This window comes from Microcaecilia unicolor, chromosome 3 (genome assembly GCF_901765095.1).
Source record: "Microcaecilia unicolor chromosome 3, aMicUni1.1, whole genome shotgun sequence".
NCBI classification, from domain to species: Eukaryota; Metazoa; Chordata; class Amphibia; order Gymnophiona; family Siphonopidae; genus Microcaecilia; species Microcaecilia unicolor.
The window spans coordinates 292,504,261-292,527,376 of NC_044033.1; the positions used below are offsets into that span (position 1 = coordinate 292,504,261).

Sequence of the window (23,116 nt, forward strand, 5' to 3'; positions counted from 1 at the left end):
TTCAAATGGCAGATGAATATTTTTTTGAGATGCAGTGATCAGAACTGCACACAGTATTCGAGGTGCAGTCACACCATGGAGTGACACAAAAGCATTTTAACATTCTCAGTTTTCCATTCCTTTCCTAACAATTCCTAACATTCTATTTGCTTTCTTAGCTGCAGCTGCATATTGAGCATAGGATTTCAACATAACAATAACACCTATATCCTTTTCCTGGGCGATGACTCCTAATGTGGAACCTTGCATCATATAACTATGGTTTGGGCTCCTCTTTCCCACATGCATCACTTTGCACTTGCTCACATTAAAATTCATCTGCCATTTGGATATCCAGTCTCCCAGTCTCATTAGGAATTCATTGTCGGAAACTGTGGTAAAAGCAGCTAGCTTAGCAGAGTTTAAAAAAGTTTTGATTAATTAAAAGTCCATAAGCTATTAAGATGGGAAAATCCACTGTATATTCTAGGATAAGCAGAATAAAATCTGGCTTGATGGACCTTTGGGCTGTTCCAGTATAGCAATGCTATGTTAAATAAGAACTAAATAATAAACCACTGATGGCCAGTTACAATCTAAACACACTACATCAATGGGCAGAAACTTCTCAAAGAGGAAAGTTTCCAGTCTTTTGTGAAATAACAAGTAATCAGGCTCACTCTTGATTGCCATTGGAAGCCAGTTCCATCACTTAGAACCTTGGTATCTAAAGTGTGCAGAGTGAACTTATAGTGCTCTCTCTTGAAATCTGTAAGATGAAATCCAAGGTAGTCCCTAGAACCAGAGGTTATACTGCGTAGGGGAATAGTAAAAAGCTGCATGTAATCGTGTCATGCCATATAATATTTGAAATACAAAAGAACATAATTTAAAAATAATCCAGGCTTTAATGAGCAGCCAGTACAGCTTGCATAATAATGGACTGGCTCTATCAAAATGCGATACCTTGAAGACAAAACTAGCTGCTGTATTTGAAGCTGTTTTAGGACACTTCTTCCCTTTGCCTTCCAATGTTCTTTTTTTGTGTTGGTAATCAAATTTCCTCCAGCAGGTACTTAAGGCTGCCTATCTGCCAGGAGACAGAAGATCCAGTAGAAATCCATCGAAGTGGAGAACTCTGAGATCCCACAAGATGCAACAGTAGAAAAGGTGGGAAAATGACCGTGCACTCTAGAGGTGAGTTGGACAGCCTGAATACTTTTGAGAAATTTTATTGATAAAAAGACTTGGAAGGGCACCGTATTTCGGCCTATGGCCTGCCTTAGGAGTCTGTTGATGGAATCTCTCCAATTCAGGTATCTTATAGCAAAAAAAACCTTAAGTAGGGGTCTTGAAAAAGACCGTGATATGCCAATAAACATCAATGTCAGCTCTGGTCGCATGAACCAATGCATCAACAGACTGAGGAGGAGACAGTGAAGGCCAGCTGAGGCAGAACAGTGACACCCCAAATGGGTAAGCTGTGTGGCGCTTGAGACCCCTGGAGCCTCAGCCCCAATCCAACAGGCAAAAACATGGCAGAGACGGAACTCTTTTTTTTTTTTTTTAAAGAGAACCCTGAAAGGAAATGAGGGAAGACCCTACGGGACCCGCAGGGAGAGCATCTTGCTAAGGCCTTAGCACAAAGGGAAGACCTACGGGACTCACAGGGAGAGTAGCTTGCTAAGGCCTCAACATTCATCTGCTGGAGACTGAGAACAGGCTGAGCCTAAGGGGACTAGCATAGGTATCTCATAGGCATCACAACCTAGTGTTAGTCTCCATCCAATGGTGGGCGTGTATAATCCTTCCATCTGTGCCGGTCTGGAGGGGGACACTATGGAATGCTTAATTAATAGCACCAAATTCAGTGCTGTTCAGAAACCTGAGCCCGCTGAGGCTATAATCTTAAGCTGACTAAACAAAGTTTAGATGGAAGAGACTCTGCTAAGAACTCTGTTGAGAGGCAACAAAGGAGCTGCCACTAGGCTTCGGTTAATTCCGCCAGCACAGCGTAGCTTAGAGAGGAGCATTCTCTTTCCACCAGAAATCTGCATTCGGTCTAACACTGTGGGCCGAATGCAGATTTCTGGTGGGAAGAGAAACATATAGTCCCGAAGTCAGCTTATGAACTATGCTGTGAGAAAACAGCATGAGGAACAACGCAGTGCAAAAACTCCAAACTCAACAAAAGAAACAAATACACATTTGAATCACTCTCCAATAGGCAAACAACCAGCCAAAGCACACTAAGAAAGAAATGAGTTATATTTGCTGTTCTGAAGTAAAGCTCGGCCAGCAGCAGGTGGGGGAGGGAGGAAGGGAGTGTTGCCCTGAATTATCAGCACAACTCCCCACACTCAACTGGTTTTCTAGCTGGAAGCATGAACCAGGAAAAAGGCTCAATAGCTGAAATGAGATTCCTCAAATCCAAAAGACCCTTCTGAGGCAGGGGAAGGTAGAGGAAAGGGACTTGGCATCACCAAGTGTTTCTCTGGCTGACCTCAGATAATCCTCTTCAACTATTACAATTTCTAGCAAGACTAAACTAGAATAAACCAGTTTAGGAGCTGAAATCTAAGGAGCATCACAATATACTGTCATCATCTGTTGGAGATGAATACTGAGGTGCTACAGATGCACAATACCCTTAAGGGTCAGATAAAGAACTACTTTCTTGCTCTGTCTCCATCTACTCGTTGACAGACATAACCCATGAGAGTCTGGACTGATCTGTTGGGACAAAAAAGAATGTTCTATTTGATTTATAAATGTGTACCGCAGGGTTCTGTTCTTGGTCCCCTCCTCTTTTCTATCTACACTTCTTCCCTCGGTTCATTAATCTCATTCCATGGCTTTTTCTACCATCTCTATGCTGATGACTCCCAAATCTACCTATCTACCCCTGATATCTCACCTTGTATCCAAACCAAAGTCTTAGCGTGCTTGTCTGACATTGCTGTCTCAACGCCACCTGAAATTAAACATGACTAAAACCAAGCTTCTCATTTTCCCCCCCAAACCCACCTCCCTGCTTCCCTCGTTTTCTATTTCTGTTGATGGCTCTCTTATTCTCCCTGTCTCTTCAGCTCGTAACCTTGGGGTCATCTTTGACTCCTCTCTCTCCTTCTCTACTCATATCCAGCAGATCGCCAAGACCTGTCATTTCTTTCTTTACAACATCCATAAAATCCGCCCTTTCTTTCTGAACACTCTACCAGAACCCTCATCCACACCCTTGTCACCTCTCGTTTAGACTACTGCAATCTGCTTTTTGCTGGCATCCCACTTAGTCACCTCTCCCCTCTCCAGTCGGTTCAAAACTCTGCTGCCCGTCTCATCTTCCGCCAGGGTCGCTTTACTCATACTACCCCTCTCCTCAGGTCGCTTCACTGGCTCCCTATCTGCTTTCGCATCCTGTTTAAACTTCTTCTATTAACCTATATGTTTCAACTTTTTGTATTGAGATCAAAAATTCTCAGAATTACAATCTTCAGCAAGTATATACTGTCATATCTTCAAATTATACAACAACTCAATGTCCAGATCCATTCTCATATTTTAGCCTTCTTAACTTTCTCTATATCCCCCCTCCCCTCACCCTCACTTATACCTCATATATATTATCTACATAAACATCAAAACATTTACCCCCTATATTCATAGTTTGTTAAGGATTAGGCTTCTCCCCTGATGTGATAACTTGGCTAAATAAGGATTCCAGAGCTTCAAAAATCAGATTCTACGTTTAAATGAGCCTCTAACCTCTTGTGCTTCCCATGTAAGTACTTGATATATTTGGTTACGCCAGTGCCAGAATTCTGGTGCGTCCGATGAAGTCCACTGTTGCATTATACATTTTCTTGCAATCAAACATAGCTTACGGCACAACAGCACCTCTCCTGCTCTGAGTCTCCTAAAGGAACCCGGGCAATCAAGCACCACTTGAATAGATGTCCCCTGAACATGGCTTGACGTCAAAAGGGAGAGGAAAGCTGCCACCCTCCTCCAAAAACATCTTATAACCGGACATTCCCAGAGCCCATGGTATAGAGAATTATCAGCAGCTTTACACTTTGGGCAGGTAGGTGTTTCAATTCCCCCCTGCCCGAAATAGCTGGACTTGTGAAAAATAGGCTCTGTGAACAATTCTATAAGCACATTCTCGGTATCCTGCCCCGCTAATTAATTGGGGAATGCCCTTAAGATGAGCTGCAATATCCCAGAAAGCAAGATCACATCCCACATCTAACTCCCATCTTCTCCGAAGCTGGGTCAGCTCCTTCCCAGGTGCCAAAGTCCAGATTTTCTTCTGTAGCTTGGATATGGCTGGCGCCTCCTCTGAAATTTCCGTTAATAAATTCTGCATTTTCTCTCCCAATTTAATCTTAAGTGCTTCTTTGTCAAGAGAGTGAACACAGTGCTTCAGCTGACAGTAGGCAAAATTGTCACCCCAGCGAATTGATTCCCGTGGAATCAAATTGTCCAGAGCTCTAGGCACCCCTGTCTGATCTACCACTGCTCCCAAGTTATGGAAACCCTGAGCCTCCCACCGCCTGAATACCGAATTCTCTTGTCCAGGTCTGAACATTGGGTTCCCCCTTATCGTTAGTAGTTCTGATACCCTCGGGTCACCTCCCAATTGTTTACCCAGGAATCTCCACGCTTCCCGTACAGGGCTCAGCAATACTGATTTTCTCATCAACTGAGGCAAAGACTTGTTATCCCCCTGCAGTAATGACACCAGCTGATATGGTTTAAACAGCTCTTTTTCTATTTCCAGAGGTGTGTGGTAGTCCGAGGTATAGATCCAATCACGCACATGTCTCAAATTGCATGCAATGTTATAATATTTAATGTTGGACAAGCCCAATCCTCCCTGATTCCACCCCCCCAGTAATAATGACATCCGAACCTTTGCCTTCTTATATGCCCAACAGAACTTCATCACTATACGGTAGAACATCCTTATATCTTTCTGTAATAACTGCAAAGGCAGAGTTTGCATTACATATAACCACCTGGGGAGAATTACCATGCGAATTAGACATATGCGCCCTGATAATGACAATGTCAGTCCTTTCCAGGCTTCCAATTGTTGTTTTGTTTTGTCTAACAGCCACTGCACATTTGTTCTATAAAGCACCTTTGTCCTTGGTGTTAAATAAATGCCCAGATAGCGGAATGAAACCTCCACCCATTTCAGTGGGAATTGTCCCCTCCATGTTCTACGAGTATCTGCTGTTATGGCCATCGCTTCCGACTTGTCGTAGTTCAATTTGAACCCAGAGTATGCCCCAAATTCTGAAAAAACTTCCAAAAGATCACCTAATGACTCATGTGGGTTTGTTAACAATACCAACAAGTCATCAGCGAAAGCCGCAACCTTAAATTCCTGTTCTCCAAGCCGCACCCCCCTAATTGTGGAATATTGATTTATATCTCGGATTAATGGGTCCATATATAATGCGAAGAGTATGGGCGACAGCGGACATCCCTGCCGAGTCCCTCTCTTAATTTCAAATTCTTCAGAATACATTCCATTCACCCACATCTTAGCCTTTGGTGATTCGTACAATGCCGCTATCGCCCTCACAAACCATCCTTGGATCCCATATTTGTCCAAGATAGGGAACAGAAAAGGCCACTCCACCCGATCGAATGCCTTTTCGGCATCGAAGCTAATCATAATAGATGATTCACCCCCAGCCTCCAGGCGTTCCAGGGATGCTAGAATACACCTAAGATTTCGTGCCACTGATCTTCCCTGAACGAACCCCACTTGAGCTTCATGAATAATGCATGGGAGGACACGTCGTAGCCTATTCGCCAATATCTTAGCAAATAATTTTACTTCTTGGTTGAGAAGTGAAATAGGTCTATACGAAGTTACTAAGGTGTGATCCCTTTTAGGTTTAGGCAAAACTATTATCTGGGCCAAGTTAAGATGTCCCGGCAAATGATCTTGGTCTACCCAGGCATTAAATGCGTGAGTTAAAGACGGTACTATCGAGTCTCCCAGCAGTTTGTAAAATTCTGCTTTAAACCCGTCTGGGCCCGGAGATTTACCCAATTTACTACACCCTATTGCCCAACTCACTTCATCACAACTTATAGGAGCGTTCAGAATTTTTCGCTCTGTCGATTGAATTTTAGGGGTTGAGACATTGTCCAGGTAAAGCTCTTCGCTTAGACCTCTCTCTTCCCCCGAGTCATACAGTGATTGAAAAAAAATTTGAAAAACGTCTCTTATCTCTTTATCTGTGTGGAGTAGTTTCCCCCCCTCATTCCTAATAGTTAAAATGTGTCTGGAAGAACGTTTAGACGCTATTAGCCTTGCCAGCACCTTACCACCTTTGTTTCCTTGCTTATAAAGTTGGAGTAAGGCGTTCAGAGTTGTCTGGACTGTTATAATATCTTGTCTAATTTTGGGGGTTGGCTTTTTCCCAAATTGTTTTCGTAAGCTCAGTAGTTTTTTCTCCAAGCGTAAGATTTCTCTATCCCTGGCTCTCTTATGATGACTTACATAACTTATAATGTCTCCTCGCAGTACTGCTTTCCCAGCTTCCCAAAATAGTACTGAATTATCTTTTGCCCCTTCGTTGAAGTGTGAGAATATTCTCCCTACTTACTCACTAAGAACTCCTTGAATTTCCCAACATTATATAGGTAGCTAGGGAAAGACCAGTTTTTTTGCACCCCCTCCTGACTCCCCAAGTTCCAGGTCATCCAGACCGTCGCATGGTCTGAGATTATACAGGGGCCAATTTCAGCTTCTCCTACTTCTGAAAAGAGCTCTCTCGAGATTAACAGATAATCGATCCTGGAATGAGTACCATGAGCCCTGGACTGATGAGTGTATTCCTTTTCTAAAGGGTGTAGTACTCGCCAAATGTCTATAAGGTTAAGTATAGAACAGAGGTCTGGCAAGCCCCTCGATGTTTGTGTCCCTCGGCCCTGCACAGGATTAGACCTATCCAACTGCATATCCCAAGTCATGTTAAAATCACCCCCTAGCACCAATGGGATAGGGTCTACCTGGGTTAGTATTGATATTAGTTTCTTATAAAATTTGGGGTCAAGTTGATTAGGGGCATATATACTTCCTAGGTTCACCGGCTGTCTGGCTATTACCGCCTTACAGAAATTAAAACGACCTTCTGGGTCTTTTATGATGTTCGTGAGTTGCACTGCCACCCCCTTTCGGATGAGAATTGCCACTTCTCCTCTACGTCCCACTGCCGCCGAAGATATGCACTTCCCTACCCACCATTTCGCCAATTTGGCATGTTCACTCTCTGACAAATGTGTTTCTTGTAAAAATACTATATCAGCTCTGATTCGTTGTAAGTAATGCAGTATTTTTGATCTTTTTATGGGGGAGTGAATACCCCCCACATTCCATGTGATTATCTTAGTCATTTTTCCTTGCATTTAGTGTATATTGTCCACCAGATAGTTACCTTATTGTCTGAGAGGAGCCAGCCCAGCCTCTGACCCCCCTTGTGTAATCCAGTAGTTCTCTTCCAAGCCCACACATCATATTGAGTAATTATCCAAAGTAATTGAGCCCTCATCCTTAATGTTAATGCCCATCCACTTACTTCCCCTCCCTGAGACCCTCCCTTCCCTATCCCTTTCCCCTCTAGCCCACCCAATACCATCTTCCCGAACCCCTTCTTACCCCTAAGATCCCTCCCTAGGATCAAGTCACTTTAAACGCCGCCCCCTCAATCTCAAATCAGGCCTATTAACATAAATGTTTTAAAAGTTTTATTAATATCCCTTATGATATCTTAGTTATTTAACCCTTCCCCCTTCCATTTCTCCAATTCCCTTCCACCTTAACATTCAACTTCTCTTTTTCCACTGAACCCCCATTTAAAATAACAAATAATAGTAACCATATCAATCAAACATGAATTCTTTCAATCATATATATAGTCTATATAAGGAGAGGAATAATTCTTCTTATCACCAGTCCCCCCATGTCAACAAGTTTTTGCTGTGGCTCTAAATTTCAACCATACTTCTTTATGCCTTCTGGTTGTAAGTCTCCGCAGTTCAAATTCACAAAAAAAAAAAAAAAGAAAATATATGGAAAATCAAACCTTCTTCCTCGCTCTTATCGCATATATCAGGTAGCTTGTGTTTCCTTATTACTGCTTCAAATCAGTAACTCAGCGATTAGAATCCAACTTCCGCACAAACTGCTGCGCGTCTTCAACGGATGAGTAGGTGTTCGTTGATGATTGATAAGTGATCCGCAATTTTGCCGGGTACATCAGTGCAAACTTAATTTTTCTTTTCACCAACAGCACAAATCAGCGAAAATAATTTCATTTGCGCCGACACCCCCGCCGAATAATCTTGGAAACATAGGATTTTTTGAGTTCCACAAATTAGCTCTTTCCCAGAGCGCAGAGCCTGTAATATCGCTGTTTTATGCGCGAAATTGAGGATTTTGCAGATGACCACTCTGGGCCTTGTTGAATTCGCCTGCTTTATGCCCAACCGATGGGCCCGTTCGATTCTCAAGGGGCCCAGCTCCGTCGGCAGCTCCAGCTCCTTGTTCAGCCACGCCTCCAGGTATCTTTTCAAATCATGGTCTCCTTGGTTTTCTGGTATGCCTACCAGCCTTAAGTTATTTCTTCTGGATCTGTTCTCCAGATCCTCGATTTTATCAGCGTAAGAGTCCACCAGTTTTTGTAATTTCGTTTGAGCCTCCTCAACTTTCTCCATGCGGTCTTCCAGTTCGCCAGTCCGGCGCTGAAAAGTTGCCATATCTTCTCCAATCTGTGTGACATTATTATTGAGAGCTTCCAGCTTTGCTGTTAATGAGCCCAACTTTTTCTCCAAAATTGTTTCCATGGCAGTGGTAACCTCTTCTATGATCTTGGCGGCCCATGCGGATCCTACCTGAGAGGCCGCTGGGCTCGCCGGGGCCGCCATCTTGTCGTCCGCCAATCTGCTTTTCTCTTTCTTTGTGCAGATTTTTAGCCGCCATCGCGGAGAAGTATGGTGTTTAAAGTTGGGGCTTTACCTCCTGTGGTGGTTCGCCGATTTTCTGGGTAACTGCAGTCACTTTTTCGGGATATTCTATGCTGATTCGGCTATGAGGGAGCAGGAGCGAAGCAGTTAGCGTCTGCTCCTCTGCATAGCGTCACGTGACTCTCTATTAACCTATAAATGTATTCACTTTGCTGCTCCCCAGTATCTCTCCACACTCGTCCTTCCCTACTCCCCTTCCCGGGCGCTCCGATCCATGGATAAAAATCCTTATCTGTTCCCTTCTCCACTACTGCCAACTCCAGACTTCGCTCCTTCTGTCTCGCTGCACCCTATGCCTGGAATAAACTTCCTGAGCCCCTACGTCTTGCCCCATCCTTGACCATCTTTAAATCCAGATTGAAAGCCCACCTCTTCAACATTGCTTTTGACTTGTAACCACTTATACCTCTCGCTTCTACCTACCCTCCTCTCCTCTTTCCTCTACACATTAATTGATTTGCTTGCTTTATTATTATTGTCTATTAGATTGTAAGCTCTTTGAGCAGGGACTGTCTTTCTTCTATGTTTGTGCAGCGCTGCGTATGCTTTGTAGCGCTATATAAATGCTAAATAGTAGTAGTAGTAGTTAACGCGTGACCGACATGCTTCCCTTAATCTCACCTCTCAAACTCACCACCACTTACATGCTAGGCATTTGAACACTCTGAACTTTTAGGTGGCTTCTATCAGCTCCCACAGAAGGGCAACTGATATAGACATCTTGGAAGAAAACTGGGTTACTAACCTCTGTATCAGGGATTTTTTTTAAGTTATTGTTTAGTGCGACAGTTTTTCTTTCCACTAAGGCTCTTGGACATTCTACAGCTCCTGGCTCCTAGACGGAGGCTCCACTGCTGAACAAGCAGCAGTTTCCTAGCCTAAGTGCTATCCCCCCCCCCCCCCCCCCCACACACACACACACACAAATTCCCTCAGAACAAAGCTTCACTCTGCATTGCTCTGGCTCTGAAATAATGCTGTAGCAGTCCAAGACCTGTTTAAAATGGCTGGACTCAAGCTCTCACCGAAGTTTCCTGTTCATATTGTTGATCATCTGGTGACGAACAGCGACAGACAGGGACTCTGAAACCAGGAAACCAGTGATATACGGATCACGGCTACCAGTACAGAGTGCCATGAGCTTGCACAGCTGGACATAGATGGTGCTTGGAGGGTAGTGTCTGATACAAACAAATGCTTCTTGTAGGTGATTGTAGATAGAGTCCAAGTGGGAAACACCTGAAGAAACAGTGGAGAAACATTTGGTTAAGGTTGGAAGATGGCCAATTGTTCATTATGTCCAACTTCTAATTGCTTAACAGTTATGTGGTAACCCACGTCTATAGCCAATTATGAATCCAACAGTGATCAGCACATATTAAGACTAAGTCCCTGGATCAGAGCTTTGTCGGCACCCTTTCCCCTAGAAGACTAGCTTTAATTGTACCCCATTTCTTTCTATCTAAAGATAAGAATTTTTTCTACAGTTTCTTCTGTCATTTCAAATATACATGATCAATATAGGCTTGGTAGGTTGCTTTACCAGATTGGGGAAACTAATTTTGTTCTGAGTGGCTCTAGGAGTAGCCTAGTGGTTAGTGCAGAAGGCTTTGTTCCTGGTGAACTGGGTTCAACTCACACTGCAGCTCCTTGTGACTCTGAATAAGTCACTTAACCTTCCACAGCCCCAGGTACAAAATAAGTACCTGTATATAATATGTAAACCAATTTGATTGTAACCACAGAAAGGTAGTATTTAAAGATCCACCTCCTTTCCCTCAGTGGAGGAGTAGCCTAGTGCTTAGTGAAATGGACTTTGATCCTGGGGAACTGAGTTCAATTCCCACTGCAGCTCCTTGTGACTCTAGGCAAATCACTTAACCCTCCATTGCCCTGGTACAAAATAAGTACCTGAATATATGTAAACCGCTTTGAATGTAGTTGCAAAAACCTCAGAAAGGCGGTATATCAAGTCCCATTTCCCTTACAGCTGGTGACTTTCTTTTTTGATGTTGACAATTTTTGCATAATGACAAGCTTAAAATACTTCTGTATTGGTCTGTAGTTAAGTGAACATTGAGTATACCATCAAAATCATCTACATATGTTTTATATCACCAATAAGTTATTTTCATTGCTACTCAAACTTGTGGAAAACCTACCAATCTCAGTCTACTACTACTACTACGCCTTTCTATAGCGCTGCCAGGGTTACGCAGCGCTGTACAAGTTTAAACATGGGGAAGGACAGTCCCTGCTCAAGAGAGCTTACAATCTAAAGGTTACAAACTATGTAGTCAGTGTAGGTATCATGAATGGGGAAGGTGGTTAGGCACCAAAAGCAAGGGAAAAGAGATGGGCTTTGAGTAAGGACTTGAAAATAGGCAGGGAGGGCGCATGGCGTATGGGCTCGGGAAGTCTGTTCCAGGCATAAGTCTTGTATTATGATTAAAGTTTTAAGCATCCTTAGCAGCTTTCATTAATACACCTCAATGGCCAGTATTCTTTCAAAAATTAAAGGCTTTCTGGTTTAATCCACCAGAATCACCTAATTTGAGGTTCAGATGCCAGATTTGTTAAGTGTAAATATATGAACAGCCAACAGCTCATGAAGGACCTCAGTTGCCTGAAGACCCGTGACTCACCTGCCTCCTCACAGGTCCAAAATCATTCTGCTTATGTTACTCCTTTTTTATAATTGTGTTCATTTTTGTATATCAATTAAGCCAAAAGCTAAACTTCTTATAAAAATAACCGCTGCCAACATGGGCCATGTTTCATCATGTGCAGCTGCAGGGTAAAGTCCTCGAACGTCTCAATGCCATCAACAAATGCGCTTCCAAGATCTTCCTTTATAAGATAATGAAGCCCAAAGCTAAACTTAATTGATATAAAATACAAAAATGAACATTAAAATATTTAAAAATGAGTAAAATAAGCAAAAAAAAGCATATATACCTAAAATAATTTTGGACCGACAAGGAGGCAGGTGAATCACAGGTCTTCAGGTGCCCCTGTGAAACAAGTCACTGCTGAGCTCATTAAGGTGAAATTAGGCCTTACCTGCTAATTTTCTTTCCTCTAGACCCTCCAGACCGGTCAAGACGCTTTGGTTATGCTCGCCTACCAGCAGAGGGAGACTGAGAACACAAAACTTGAAACTATGTACTTATAACCTGTGCCTCGCCATCTATACACTTAGCAAAGCAGAAAATAAAAACAACTCAAACTAGAAACCCCTGTACCTGGAAAACCAAAGGACAAGTACCAACAGTGTGCTGAAAACAGACGAGACGTCACAGCGTCCCGCTCTGTAATGTCTTAGAGTCAAAGAATTCTCTCTGACCACACAAAACCTTAAAGGAATAGTCCTAGCAGAACACGGCTCAAAATACTGCTATTCATAGACACGGCTCAAAATACTGCTATGCATAGACACGGCTGAGGAATACTTCTGAGAAAAGAACGGGCGGGCTCTTGACCGGTCTGGAGGGTCTAGAGGAAAGAAAATTAGCAGGTAAGGCCTAATTTCACCTTCCTCATCAACCCTCCAGACCGGTCAAGACGCTTGGGACGTACCAAAGCAGTATCCCAACTAAGGGCAGGACCCTCGAAAAGCAGAAGACAACACAGCCGGCTCCAAACCGGGCATCTTCTTTCGCCTGAACATCAAAAGTCTGTAATGCTTCACAAAGGAATGGATGGAGGACCATACCGCTGCCCTACAAATATCCTGCGGCGGAATAAAACTAGTTTCCGCCCAAGAAGCGGCTACTCCCCGAGTAGAATGTGCCTTAAGTAAAGAGGGCACTGCCCGACGCTTCAACAAATAAGCCGAAGCAATAGTCTCCTTCAACCATCTAGGCAGAGTAGCCTTGGAGGCAGCTTCACCTTTCTTGGGACCTCCAAACAAAACAAACAACCTGTCCGAAGATCGAAAATCTTGGGTTCTGCTCAAATATGACCGCAAGACGCGTCGCACATCCAACTTAGCCAAACGACGCTGCAAGGGATCCCCGGCACGATCACCCAACACTGGCAACGAAATCACCTGATTGACATGAAAAGAAGACACCACCTTAGGAACAAAGGAAGGAACCGTGCGTAAAGTCACTTTCTCTTTGGCAAAGGACAGGAAAGGCTCTCTGCAAGATAAAGCCTGAAGCTCCGAAATCCTACGCGCCGAAGAAATAGCCACCAAAAAGACTGTCTTCAAAGTAAGGTCCTTACACGTAATGGAAGGCAAGGGTTCAAACAGAGGCCCCACCAGAGCCTCCAAGACCAAATTTAAATCCCAAGACGGAACCATCGGGCGGCGAGGCGGCCGAAGCAACTTCACTGCCTTCAAAAACCGCCCCACGTCCGGAGAAGCCGCCAAGGATACTCCCCGAACCTTACCTCTAAAACAAGACAAGGCTGACACCTGAACCTTCAGAGAGCAGAGCGAAAGCCCCCTATCCAAACCATCCTGAAGAAAATCCAACACTTCCACTGCCGAAACGCGCAACGGGGCATAGCCCCGCTCCTGACACCAATTCTCGAAAATGTGCCACACCCGCACATATGCCAAGGAAGTAGATCTCTTATGAGACCGCAACATCGTATCAATCACCCAGGCCGAGAAACCTTTGCGTCTTAAATGGTGCCTTTCAAGAGCCAAGCCGTAAGCAAGAATGGAGAGGGGTCGGCCATCTCGATCGGCCCCTGAACCAATCTCACCCGAGGCCCCAGGGGAATCGGATCCTGCACCAGCAACCACATCAGATCTCCGTACCACGGACGCCAGGGCCAATTGGGCGCTATCAGAACTACTAATCCCGAGTGACGACCGATCCGCTGAACCACGCGGCCCACCAGCGGCCACGGCGGGAACACGTAGAGCAACTGCTGAGTCGGCCACGGAAGGACCAGCGCGTCGATGCCCTCGGCCCGAGAATCTCTTCGACGACTGAAGAACCGAGAGTCTTGTGCATTGGCGGACGACGCCATTAGATCCAACACCGGTCGACCCCACTGTAACACTATCCACTCGAACACGGAGGGATGGAGAGCCCACTCTCCGGGATCCAACATGTGCCTGCTCAGATAATCCGCGCTCACGTTGTCCACCCCTGCCACGTACCCCGCCGAGAGACTCTGCAGATGTGCTTCTGCCCACACCAGCAACTCTGCTGCCTCTACCGCTAAACCGGGACTCTTCGTTCCTCCCTGTCGATTCACATACGCCACGGCTGTGGCATTGTCGGAAAGCACCCTGACTGCCTTGCCGTCTACCAGACTCTGAAAGGACCGAAGAGCCAACCGAATTGCACGCGTCTCCAGACGATTGATGGACCAACACGCCTCCTCCACTGTCCAAAGTCCCTGGGCCACCTGTCCCAGACAATGCGCCCCCCAGCCCATCAAACTCGCATCCGTGGTCATCACCACCCAATGTGGAGTGGCCAATGGCATGCCCTTCGCTAGGTTCGGAGAATGGAGCCACCAGCTGAGACTGCGACGAACCACCGACAGAGAGAGACTCTCCTCCAGATCCTGCAACTGAGGGGACCAACGAGACAACAACGCACCCTGCAGCTGCCTCATATGCGCCCTGGCCCAGGGAACTACCTCTATTGATGTGGCCATCAGACCCAACACCTGAAGGTACTCCCGCGCCGACGGTGCCCTCTGGGCTCAGAAATGACGGATCTGAGCCTGCAGCTTGGACATGCGAGAGGAAGTCAAGAACACCCGGCCTCTCTTCGTGTCGAAACGGACTCCCAGATACTCGAGAGACTGCGACGGCACTAGGTGACTCTTGGCCAGATTGACAACCCAGCCCAGAGATTGCAAAAAGGACACCACCCGACCGGTGACCTCCTTGCTCTCCGACCTTGATTTGGCCCGAATCAACCAGTCGTCTAGGTACGGGTGCACCAAAATGCCCTGCAACCGCAGAGCTGCTGCCACCACGACCATCACCTTGGAGAAGGTTTGCGGAGCAGTGGCCAGACCGAAGGGAAGCGCGCAAAACTGAAAATGTCTCCCTAGCACCACAAAGCGAAGAAAACGCTGATGCGCCTCCAGGATGGGGATGTGCAAGTACGCTTCTGTCAGATCTAGAGAAGTCAGAAATTCCCCTTCCTGAACCGCTACAATGACGGAGCGTAACGTTTCCATCCGAAAGGAAGGAACCTTTAGGGCTGCATTGACCTTCTTGAGATCCAAAATGGGACGAAAAGCGTCCTCTTTTTTGGGAACCACGAAGTATATGGAATAACATCCCTTTCCTCTCTCTGCTGGAGGAACAGGTACTACAGCTCCTAAATCTAACAGGCGCGACAGAGTATCTCGGACCGCTCTCGCCTTGCGCCGAGAATGACAGGGAGACACGAGGAAGAAGTCGGACAGAGGTCCGTCGAACTCTAGCGCGTACCCATCTCGGACTATTTGCAGCACCCACTGGTCTGACGTGATCTGGACCCACCTCTTGTAAAACAAGCGTAAGCGAGCCCCCACGAAACCAGAGGCTGGGCCCCCAAACCATCATTGAGAAGGACGGGACGCACCGGACGCTCCCGAAGAGAAACCTCGCCCTCCACGACGGCCACCGCGAAAGGAATGGGTTCTCTAAAAGAAACGACCCCTAGTCCCACCAGAATATCTACCAGGCCGATACTGCTTAGCTTCCTGAAACCGTCCGCGACCCGCGGATCCCCTAGAAGCCTTAGGGCGAAGCTCCGGAAGCCGAGGAACCTTAGCGTCACTAAGACCTCTCACCAATTTATCCAACTCTTCACCAAACAGCAAAGAGCAAACAGCAGCATCCGCCATCCAGCCTCGTAACCACAGGGCCCGACGAGCTGCCACCGCTAGAGACATGTTCTTTGCCGAGGTCCGCAACAAATCATACAGCGCATCCGCCAAAAAGGAGGACCCCCAACTCCAACTTTGCCAGATCTTGAGTCAAAGAGGCTCTGTCCCCTGGCGGACTATCTAAGAGCCGCTCCGCCCAGCGGAAACAAGCCCGCGCCACCAGACCTCCACAGACCGACGCCTGCAACGCCAGAGCAGACAAATCAAAACTGCGCTTTAGGAAAGTCTCCAATTTTCTGTCCTGAGGGTCTCACAACGCAGCCCCTCCATCCACCGGAATCGCCGTAGCCTTAGTCACTGCCGTAACCACGGCATCCACGGTCGGAGGCTTGAAAGAATCTCTATCTTCCTGCGGCAGGGGATCAAGCTTAGCCATGGCCCGAGCCACCTTACATGGCGCCTCTGGCGCCTGCCACTCCTGAGTAATCATTTCTCTCAGATCCGCATTCATAGGGAAAGTACAAGACACCCGTCTGATCCCCTTAACCAACGGATCCTGCTTCCCGGCCTCTAACGGAGCTGCCGCCGGATCAAATTTGAGGGTCGCAGCCACCTGATCAATCAGCTCTGATAATTCATCTCGTTGAAAAATGCGAACCACAGAGGGCTCCTCCCCAGGCAGCGCAAGCTCCTTATCATAGCCAGCCAGCGACTCCTCCTGCTCTTCTAGAAGGCTAAAGTCACCCTCCGACTCCGGAGGAGAAAAACCTTCTAACTCCTCAGACCACTCTACACGTGATCTCTTCGCGCTAGCCCCCCCCCCCCCCCGTCCCAAGACTAAGGGGCTCCGCTCGAGTCGGCCCCGTCTGCCAAGCCTGAAATAAATTCCAAATGAAATCCGGGGGAAAACCGATCCTACCCAAGGCATCGCCCCCCGAAGGCGCTGGAAATTGACTGCCCTGCAGTCCCCCGACTCCCTCGGGCCCGTGCAGCGCCGAATCCAAAATGGCGGCGGTTCCCGCCAAAAACGGAACCGCCGCAGGGCCGCTATTTATACACGCCGCAACCTCCGGGACGCTAGTCGCGGGAACCTCCGCCGCTAACACCAGCGGTACGGAGGATTGAGGCTTTGGTTCCCCGCAAAAACGACAAGTGCTGCCCACCGCGTCAACGCCCCGACGCGCACACGACCTACACCGAAGCGGTCTCCCTCACATCTTCGCGAAGCCCAGCTGACCGCCAAAACAAGTGCCCCAATTGTAAGAACAAAGAAAAACTCACCCGAGCAGGAAAACTCAGCGCCTTGACCACAGCTGAACAGCTCCGTCTCTCCGGAGTGCAGCTCCAATAGCTCTCCCCAGCGTTTGGGCCTGTCTTTCTTTTTTTTTCCAATAAAACTTTACTGCAGCCTTTAATTTGAGCCTTGCTGCTGCTAACACCATCCGGCACTCAAGGCTGCAGTATACAAACTGCAGCCGAGGCACAAAGCTGCCCAAACGGAGAGCCAGTCAGGGGGAGGGACCCGGCCACCCGGGTGTGACACCCCAAAAGGGACAATGATGGGCCCCAGCGGACCCGCAACCCCTAGCACACCAAAGTCTTCCAGGCACATGGATCCACCAGAACCAGCACAGAAACAAAGGAAAACTCTGAAAATTAACTCAAAAACCTATCCAGATCGGGCAAGCTGCACAGGCTGCCTGTCTACCCTCTGCTGAGACTGAGAAAATACTGGCTATAGATGGCGAGGCACAGGTTATAAGTACATAGTTTCAAGTTTTGTGTTCTCAGTCTCCCTCTGTTGGTAGGCGAGCATAACCCAAGCGTCTTGACCGGTTTGGAGGGTTGATGAGGAATAAGCTGTTCATATATTTATATTAATTGTGAGTGTTGGGCAGTTATATTCTATGGTTAGCATGGAGGTCCCCCCCCCCCATTTATAAATTGTGTTTGGCTTGAAAGATTTAAGTGTGACATATTGGGTCTTTGGAACTGGCCCTCGATATTACCATTAGATATCAGAAAAGGCATTTAAATAGGGTGAATTGTCTTATCTGCCCAGTTGAGGTGCAAATGTTTGGCTAATCATGGTCAAATTGTATGTTTCAATGAATTCCTTAGTGAATAGACTACCACTGTTCTATATTGTGCAGTAGGTTCCTGCAAGGGGCTATCAGGGAAGACAAAGCCATAGCGGAGAGATTAAATGAATTCTTTGCTTCGGTCTTCACCGAAAAAGATTTGGGAGAGATACCGGTACCAAAAATGGTATTCAAAGCTGACGAGCCAGAGAAACTGAATGAAATCTCTATACATCTAGAGGATGTAATGGGGCAATTTGACAAATTGAAGAGTAGCAAATCTCCTGGACCAGATGGTATTCATCCCCAAGTACTGATACAATTGAAAAATGAACTGGCAAAACTATTGTTAGTAATATGTAATTTATCCTTAAAATCGAGTGTGGTACTGAAAGATTGGCCAATGTAACGCCAATTTTTTAAAAAGGTTGCAGAGGAGATCCTGGAAATTATAGACCTTTGAGCCTGACGTCGGTGCCGGGCAAAATGGTAGAGTATTATAAAGAACAAAATTACAGAGCATATTCAACAGCATGGATTAATGAGAAAAAGCCAACATAGATTTAGTGAAGGGAAATCTTGCCTCACCAATTACATTTCTTTGAAAGGGTGAACAAACATGTGGATAAAGGTGAACCGGTTGACATTTATCTAGATTTTCAAAAGGCATTTGACAAAGTACTGTAATGGAAGTGAGTTTTAAAGATTATTTTTCAACCCTGTCTTGAACGACCAGTGCACTCGGGGTCTGTATTGTTGATTAAAAGTAATTCTGTTACCTTAAAGGATTACTTTTCAACCCTGCTTTTGTCCGATAATACTACTACTACTTATTTCTAAAGCTCTACTAGACATAAGCAGCGCTGAAATCTTCTGTCTTTGACCGAAAGTAACTTTCCTTGTAAATACAAAAACAAGTTGGAATGCAGAAGATAAGACATAGCTCTAACTAATTTGGTATGCAAAGGGGAGGATGGCACTTGTTCCCCAGGCCCAGCTTGGCCACCTGGACTTGGGAAAGCATGTGACCACGGTAAGCATTCTATGATTTTCCATAGAAGCTTTCTGTAACTTTCCTTAGCTCTGGACATGGGCTCAGATCTTAATAAAAAGGGAGGGCCTGTCACAGTAAGGGGGGGGGGGGGGGGGGGGGGTTCATCTGTGAGTAACATACGGACTGCGCAGAAGGCTTGTTTCTGGTCCAAACCTCCTAGCTCTCGCTGCGTGAACCGGGCCCCCCCAGCTGATAAGAGCCTGGATGATGGAGACCAGTGATGACTGTATGTATGTATGTATATTATTGCTTCCTTTCCTGGTCTAAAGAACTCTTTGCATTGCTTAGATGTAGAGACCAGAGATGTGATAATTGTTTATACAGCTAATCATTGTATATGTGCTAACCATTATGTGTGTGCATACACACACACACACCTAATGGTTAGCACATATACAATGATTAGCTGTATAAACAATTATTACATCACTGGTCTCTACATCTAAGCAATGCAAAGAGTTCTTTAGACCAGGAAAGGAAGCAATAATATACATACATATATATTGACCACTGTACAATTTAGCTTCCCTAATAAAGGTTTCATTTACTTATTACGAATCCAAAATAATCCACGGTAATTATTGAGCAGTCTGTGTTAGTGAGACAGGCTGTAAATCCATAGCATTACAAGTACCTCATGAAAGACTCCAGAAGAAATTGGAGAGTCATGGGATAGGAGGTAGTTAGTGTCCTATTGTGGATTAAAAACTGGTTAAAGGACAGAACAGAGAGTAGGGTTAAATGGTCAGCATTCTCAATGGAGAAGGGTCGATAGTGGGGTCTGTGCTGGGACTTTTAACATATTTATAAATGATCTAGAGATGGGAGTAACTAGCGAGGTAATTAAATTTGCTGACGACACAAAGTATTCAAAGTTGTTAAATCGCAAGAGGACCTTACAAGACTGGGAGACTGGGCATCTAAATGGCAGATGACGTTTAATGTGAGAAAATGCAAAGTGATGCATGTGGGAAAGAGGAACCCGAACTATAGCTACATAATGCAAGGTTCCATGTTAGAAGTCACCGACCAAGAAAGGGATCTCAGAGTCGTCAATGATACGTTGAAACCCTGTGCTCAGTGTGCTAAGAAAGCAAATAGAATGTTAGGTATTAAGAAAGGAATGGAAAACAAAAGTGAGGACGTTATAATGCGTTTGTATTGGTCCACGGTGCGACCGCACCTCAAATAGTGTGTTCAATTCTGGTCACCACATCTCAAAAAAGATATAATGGGATTAGAAAAGGTACAGAGAAGGTCGATGAAAATGATAAAGGGGATGGGACGACTTCCCCATGAGGAAAGACTGAAGCATCTAGGGCTCTTGAGCTTGGAGAAAAGATAGCTGAGGGGAGATATGATAGAGGTCTATAAAATAATGAGTGGAGTGGAATGGGTAGACATGAATCGTTTGTTTACTCTTTCCAAAAAGTCTGCTGTTTCAAGGAGGGCCTCCAGTCTCCTTGTCCAGTAGGTCCTTGAGGGCTGAACTGTCCTTCTACTGGGACAGTTTTCCAAGAAATTGCCAACACCAGGGCATCCACATTGTGCAACTAGCCGTACATCTCACTACCTTCAAGCCTCCATCCAACATTTCCTTCTCTATCACAATCGTATCTGATCACTAAACTGGGAAGGCCTTAGTGGGATTCTAGATTCCTTATGAAAGAAAGTCTGGAAAAACTCTGGGTCAATTAAATGTCCTCAGATCATCAGTATCATGAGGATCTGAGCGAACAGGGAAGGTAACTCATCCCTCTTAAAGATGTGCACCACTCATCTTTCTGTGGAAGGAGTTGCCTTTGCTCTAAGCCTTCAGTCTCCTCAGAGGCCCTTCTTAAGCAACTCCATGGAATCTGCTGAGGCCATGGAATACCTTCTCCAGACCTGCTTCTGGGTCCCAATGGGATTTTAAGCGCACAGGTCCCATTTAGCTTCTAGGACAATGTAGAGGGGCTTCATGGCTCGGAGATCTACCCTACTGCTCTACTGGTGCATTAGCAAGAAACTCAGAGAAGTCAACACAGCGTGACAGCTGAGAAAAACCCTCCCTACTGAGTTCATATGCAGAACAGGAGGAAGCCTGCAACAGTATCAATATGTTTTACAATGATGGCATTTCTCAAAACACCACATTTCCCAAACTGAGCCCGTCACTACCAATGAAGAACTGCCACCTGAACCATTCTTCAAGGTTATTCTGATCACCCAGGGCATACCCAGGCTCTCTATTATTATTATTAGCATTTGTATAGCGCTACCAGACGCATGCAGCGCTTAACACATGACACAAAGAGACAGTCCTTCCTCCTCACAAGAATAGCTAAAATGTATGGCATCTGTACTTGTTTGGCTTTGTGCTTGGCCTAATCCATGCCCAGCATTCCTATCTCCAAGTTGGAACTCAATTCCATGGCGCTCTCACCTTCCAGTCTCCATAGGCTTTGCAAGCTTCCCTGCCACAGGCAGAGTCTCAATAGGCTGGCTGCTCCTTCTGCTCTATCTTCCTCAACTTTATTAACTGCCTTCTGACTTCCAAGGCACTCTGGACTCTCTTCAATAGTAGAAAAGGTCAGTTGCCTGCACCAACCACCCAAAGCAGGTAATACAATGGAAGAGGGAGGAACAGTGTTAACTGGGCCCAAGCCCATTTGGTCCACCTTTCCAAGGGACTGAGACCCCTAAGCTGACCAGCCTGCTCTAATGCTCCCAGACTGCATAGGTCCTCCATCTGCTGGAGTCAGATACTTATGCTTAAGGGTTGCACATGACCTTACATTGGGTGACAAAATCAGTTCCATCTTCATTTGATGGCAGAAGAGCATAAACTGGACATATAAGTAGCATAAGGAAGGCAAAAAGGAAGTAGAATGTTACAGTACTGCCCACCCTCCTTGTCCAACCTGGTTCAGCCCTGGCCTAAGTACAAAGAGAACCAGTAGTACTGCTACTGATATACAATCCCTCCACCCAGGTCCTCAGTGCTGGAACTGGAGTGTGAAAAAGGTGTGCTTGAGTCTGTGATCCATCACATAGATCAGCTGGTCTGACATGCAACAATTGTCCACTGAGTGCCAGACAGAGCTGTTATATTACCATTAGAACACTAAAGAAAGCCAATATATGATCCCTGACATTGGACCATCACCACAATGACCAAGCTTACCAAGTTGCTGTTTTCAGAATTATCTTCCACAATTATCCTAGAATGTGGCACCCCCCTTCCCCATGCATTAGTGCTCTTCAACCCACAGCTAAAAGCACAGAAGTGATTCAGTCAGTCTTTCTAGGGGTATGCTAGTGTTTGCAAAAGTTTACCATCAAGTCCAAACTTTGGGATGTGTGTGGGAAAGCTATTAAAGGAAAAGCAAAAGTATTATCCTTGCATCTACCCTATTGAAAATGGCTGATCCCACAAAGGTCAAAGTTCCAAAGTACTAGCAGATCCACACAATTTCCTCCCTTGTTTTATATTATGTAACATACGGCATTAATCTATATGACCCTTCTATGCTCAGGAATAGAGCGATCACTAAATTACACACACATTTTGCTAAGGGAACTTTTAAAAACTAACCTACCTTAGGACTGAACTGAAGCCAACAGGGAGAAGTAAATATCCAGCAATTCTAAAGGTCACTTACTAACAGACTCCAGGGCAGATGAGGGAGGTTGCATGTTGAGAGCATTTGTGCCATTCCTTTTCTTCACTGGTCCCAGGGTCAAGTGTAGTTCTAAGCCTGAGTCTCGTCTCAGAACCTCACATTCACCATCCACTCTTTTCCTCGTCTTGCTACCTGCAAATAAAAAAGCAGCATATCTAGTTATGCAGCAACAGAATTTCAGCAGAATATTCACATACCAAGATCTTGTGAATCATAGAAACAATATCCAACAGGGATATGCCAGGTACTGTTCCAGAGTTATACAGCACTGTATGGTGGTGCTACATAAAATAGTTCTACAGTTCTGCACCAAATATCTAATCCTAATTTGTTCATGGGGAGGTCAAGTGACTTGCTCCAGGATGCAAAGTGAGGGGAAGACAGCAGAGTGGACCCAAGGCCATAGTTGTATTCTAACCACTGAATCACTCAGTACTACAACAGGGTAACAGATTACCAGAAGAGCTCTTGTGGAAAAGATGCAATCC

General features: G+C 45.7%; 1 protein-coding gene across 2 annotated transcripts in view; it reads right to left on the reverse strand.

The window, feature by feature from the left end:
• The window catches only part of ESPL1 (extra spindle pole bodies like 1, separase), a 548,935-nt gene that overhangs the window by 237,360 nt on the left and 288,459 nt on the right, over window positions 1–23,116 (reverse strand). For both annotated transcript variants that reach the window (XM_030198173.1, XM_030198172.1), the window contains exons 20-21: window positions 22,608–22,760; window positions 10,056–10,269 (exon numbers count right to left, since the gene is read on the reverse strand). In XM_030198173.1, the coding sequence (XP_030054033.1) occupies window positions 10,056–10,269; window positions 22,608–22,760 (367 nt within the window). The remainder of the gene's footprint in view (window positions 1–10,055; window positions 10,270–22,607; window positions 22,761–23,116) is intronic.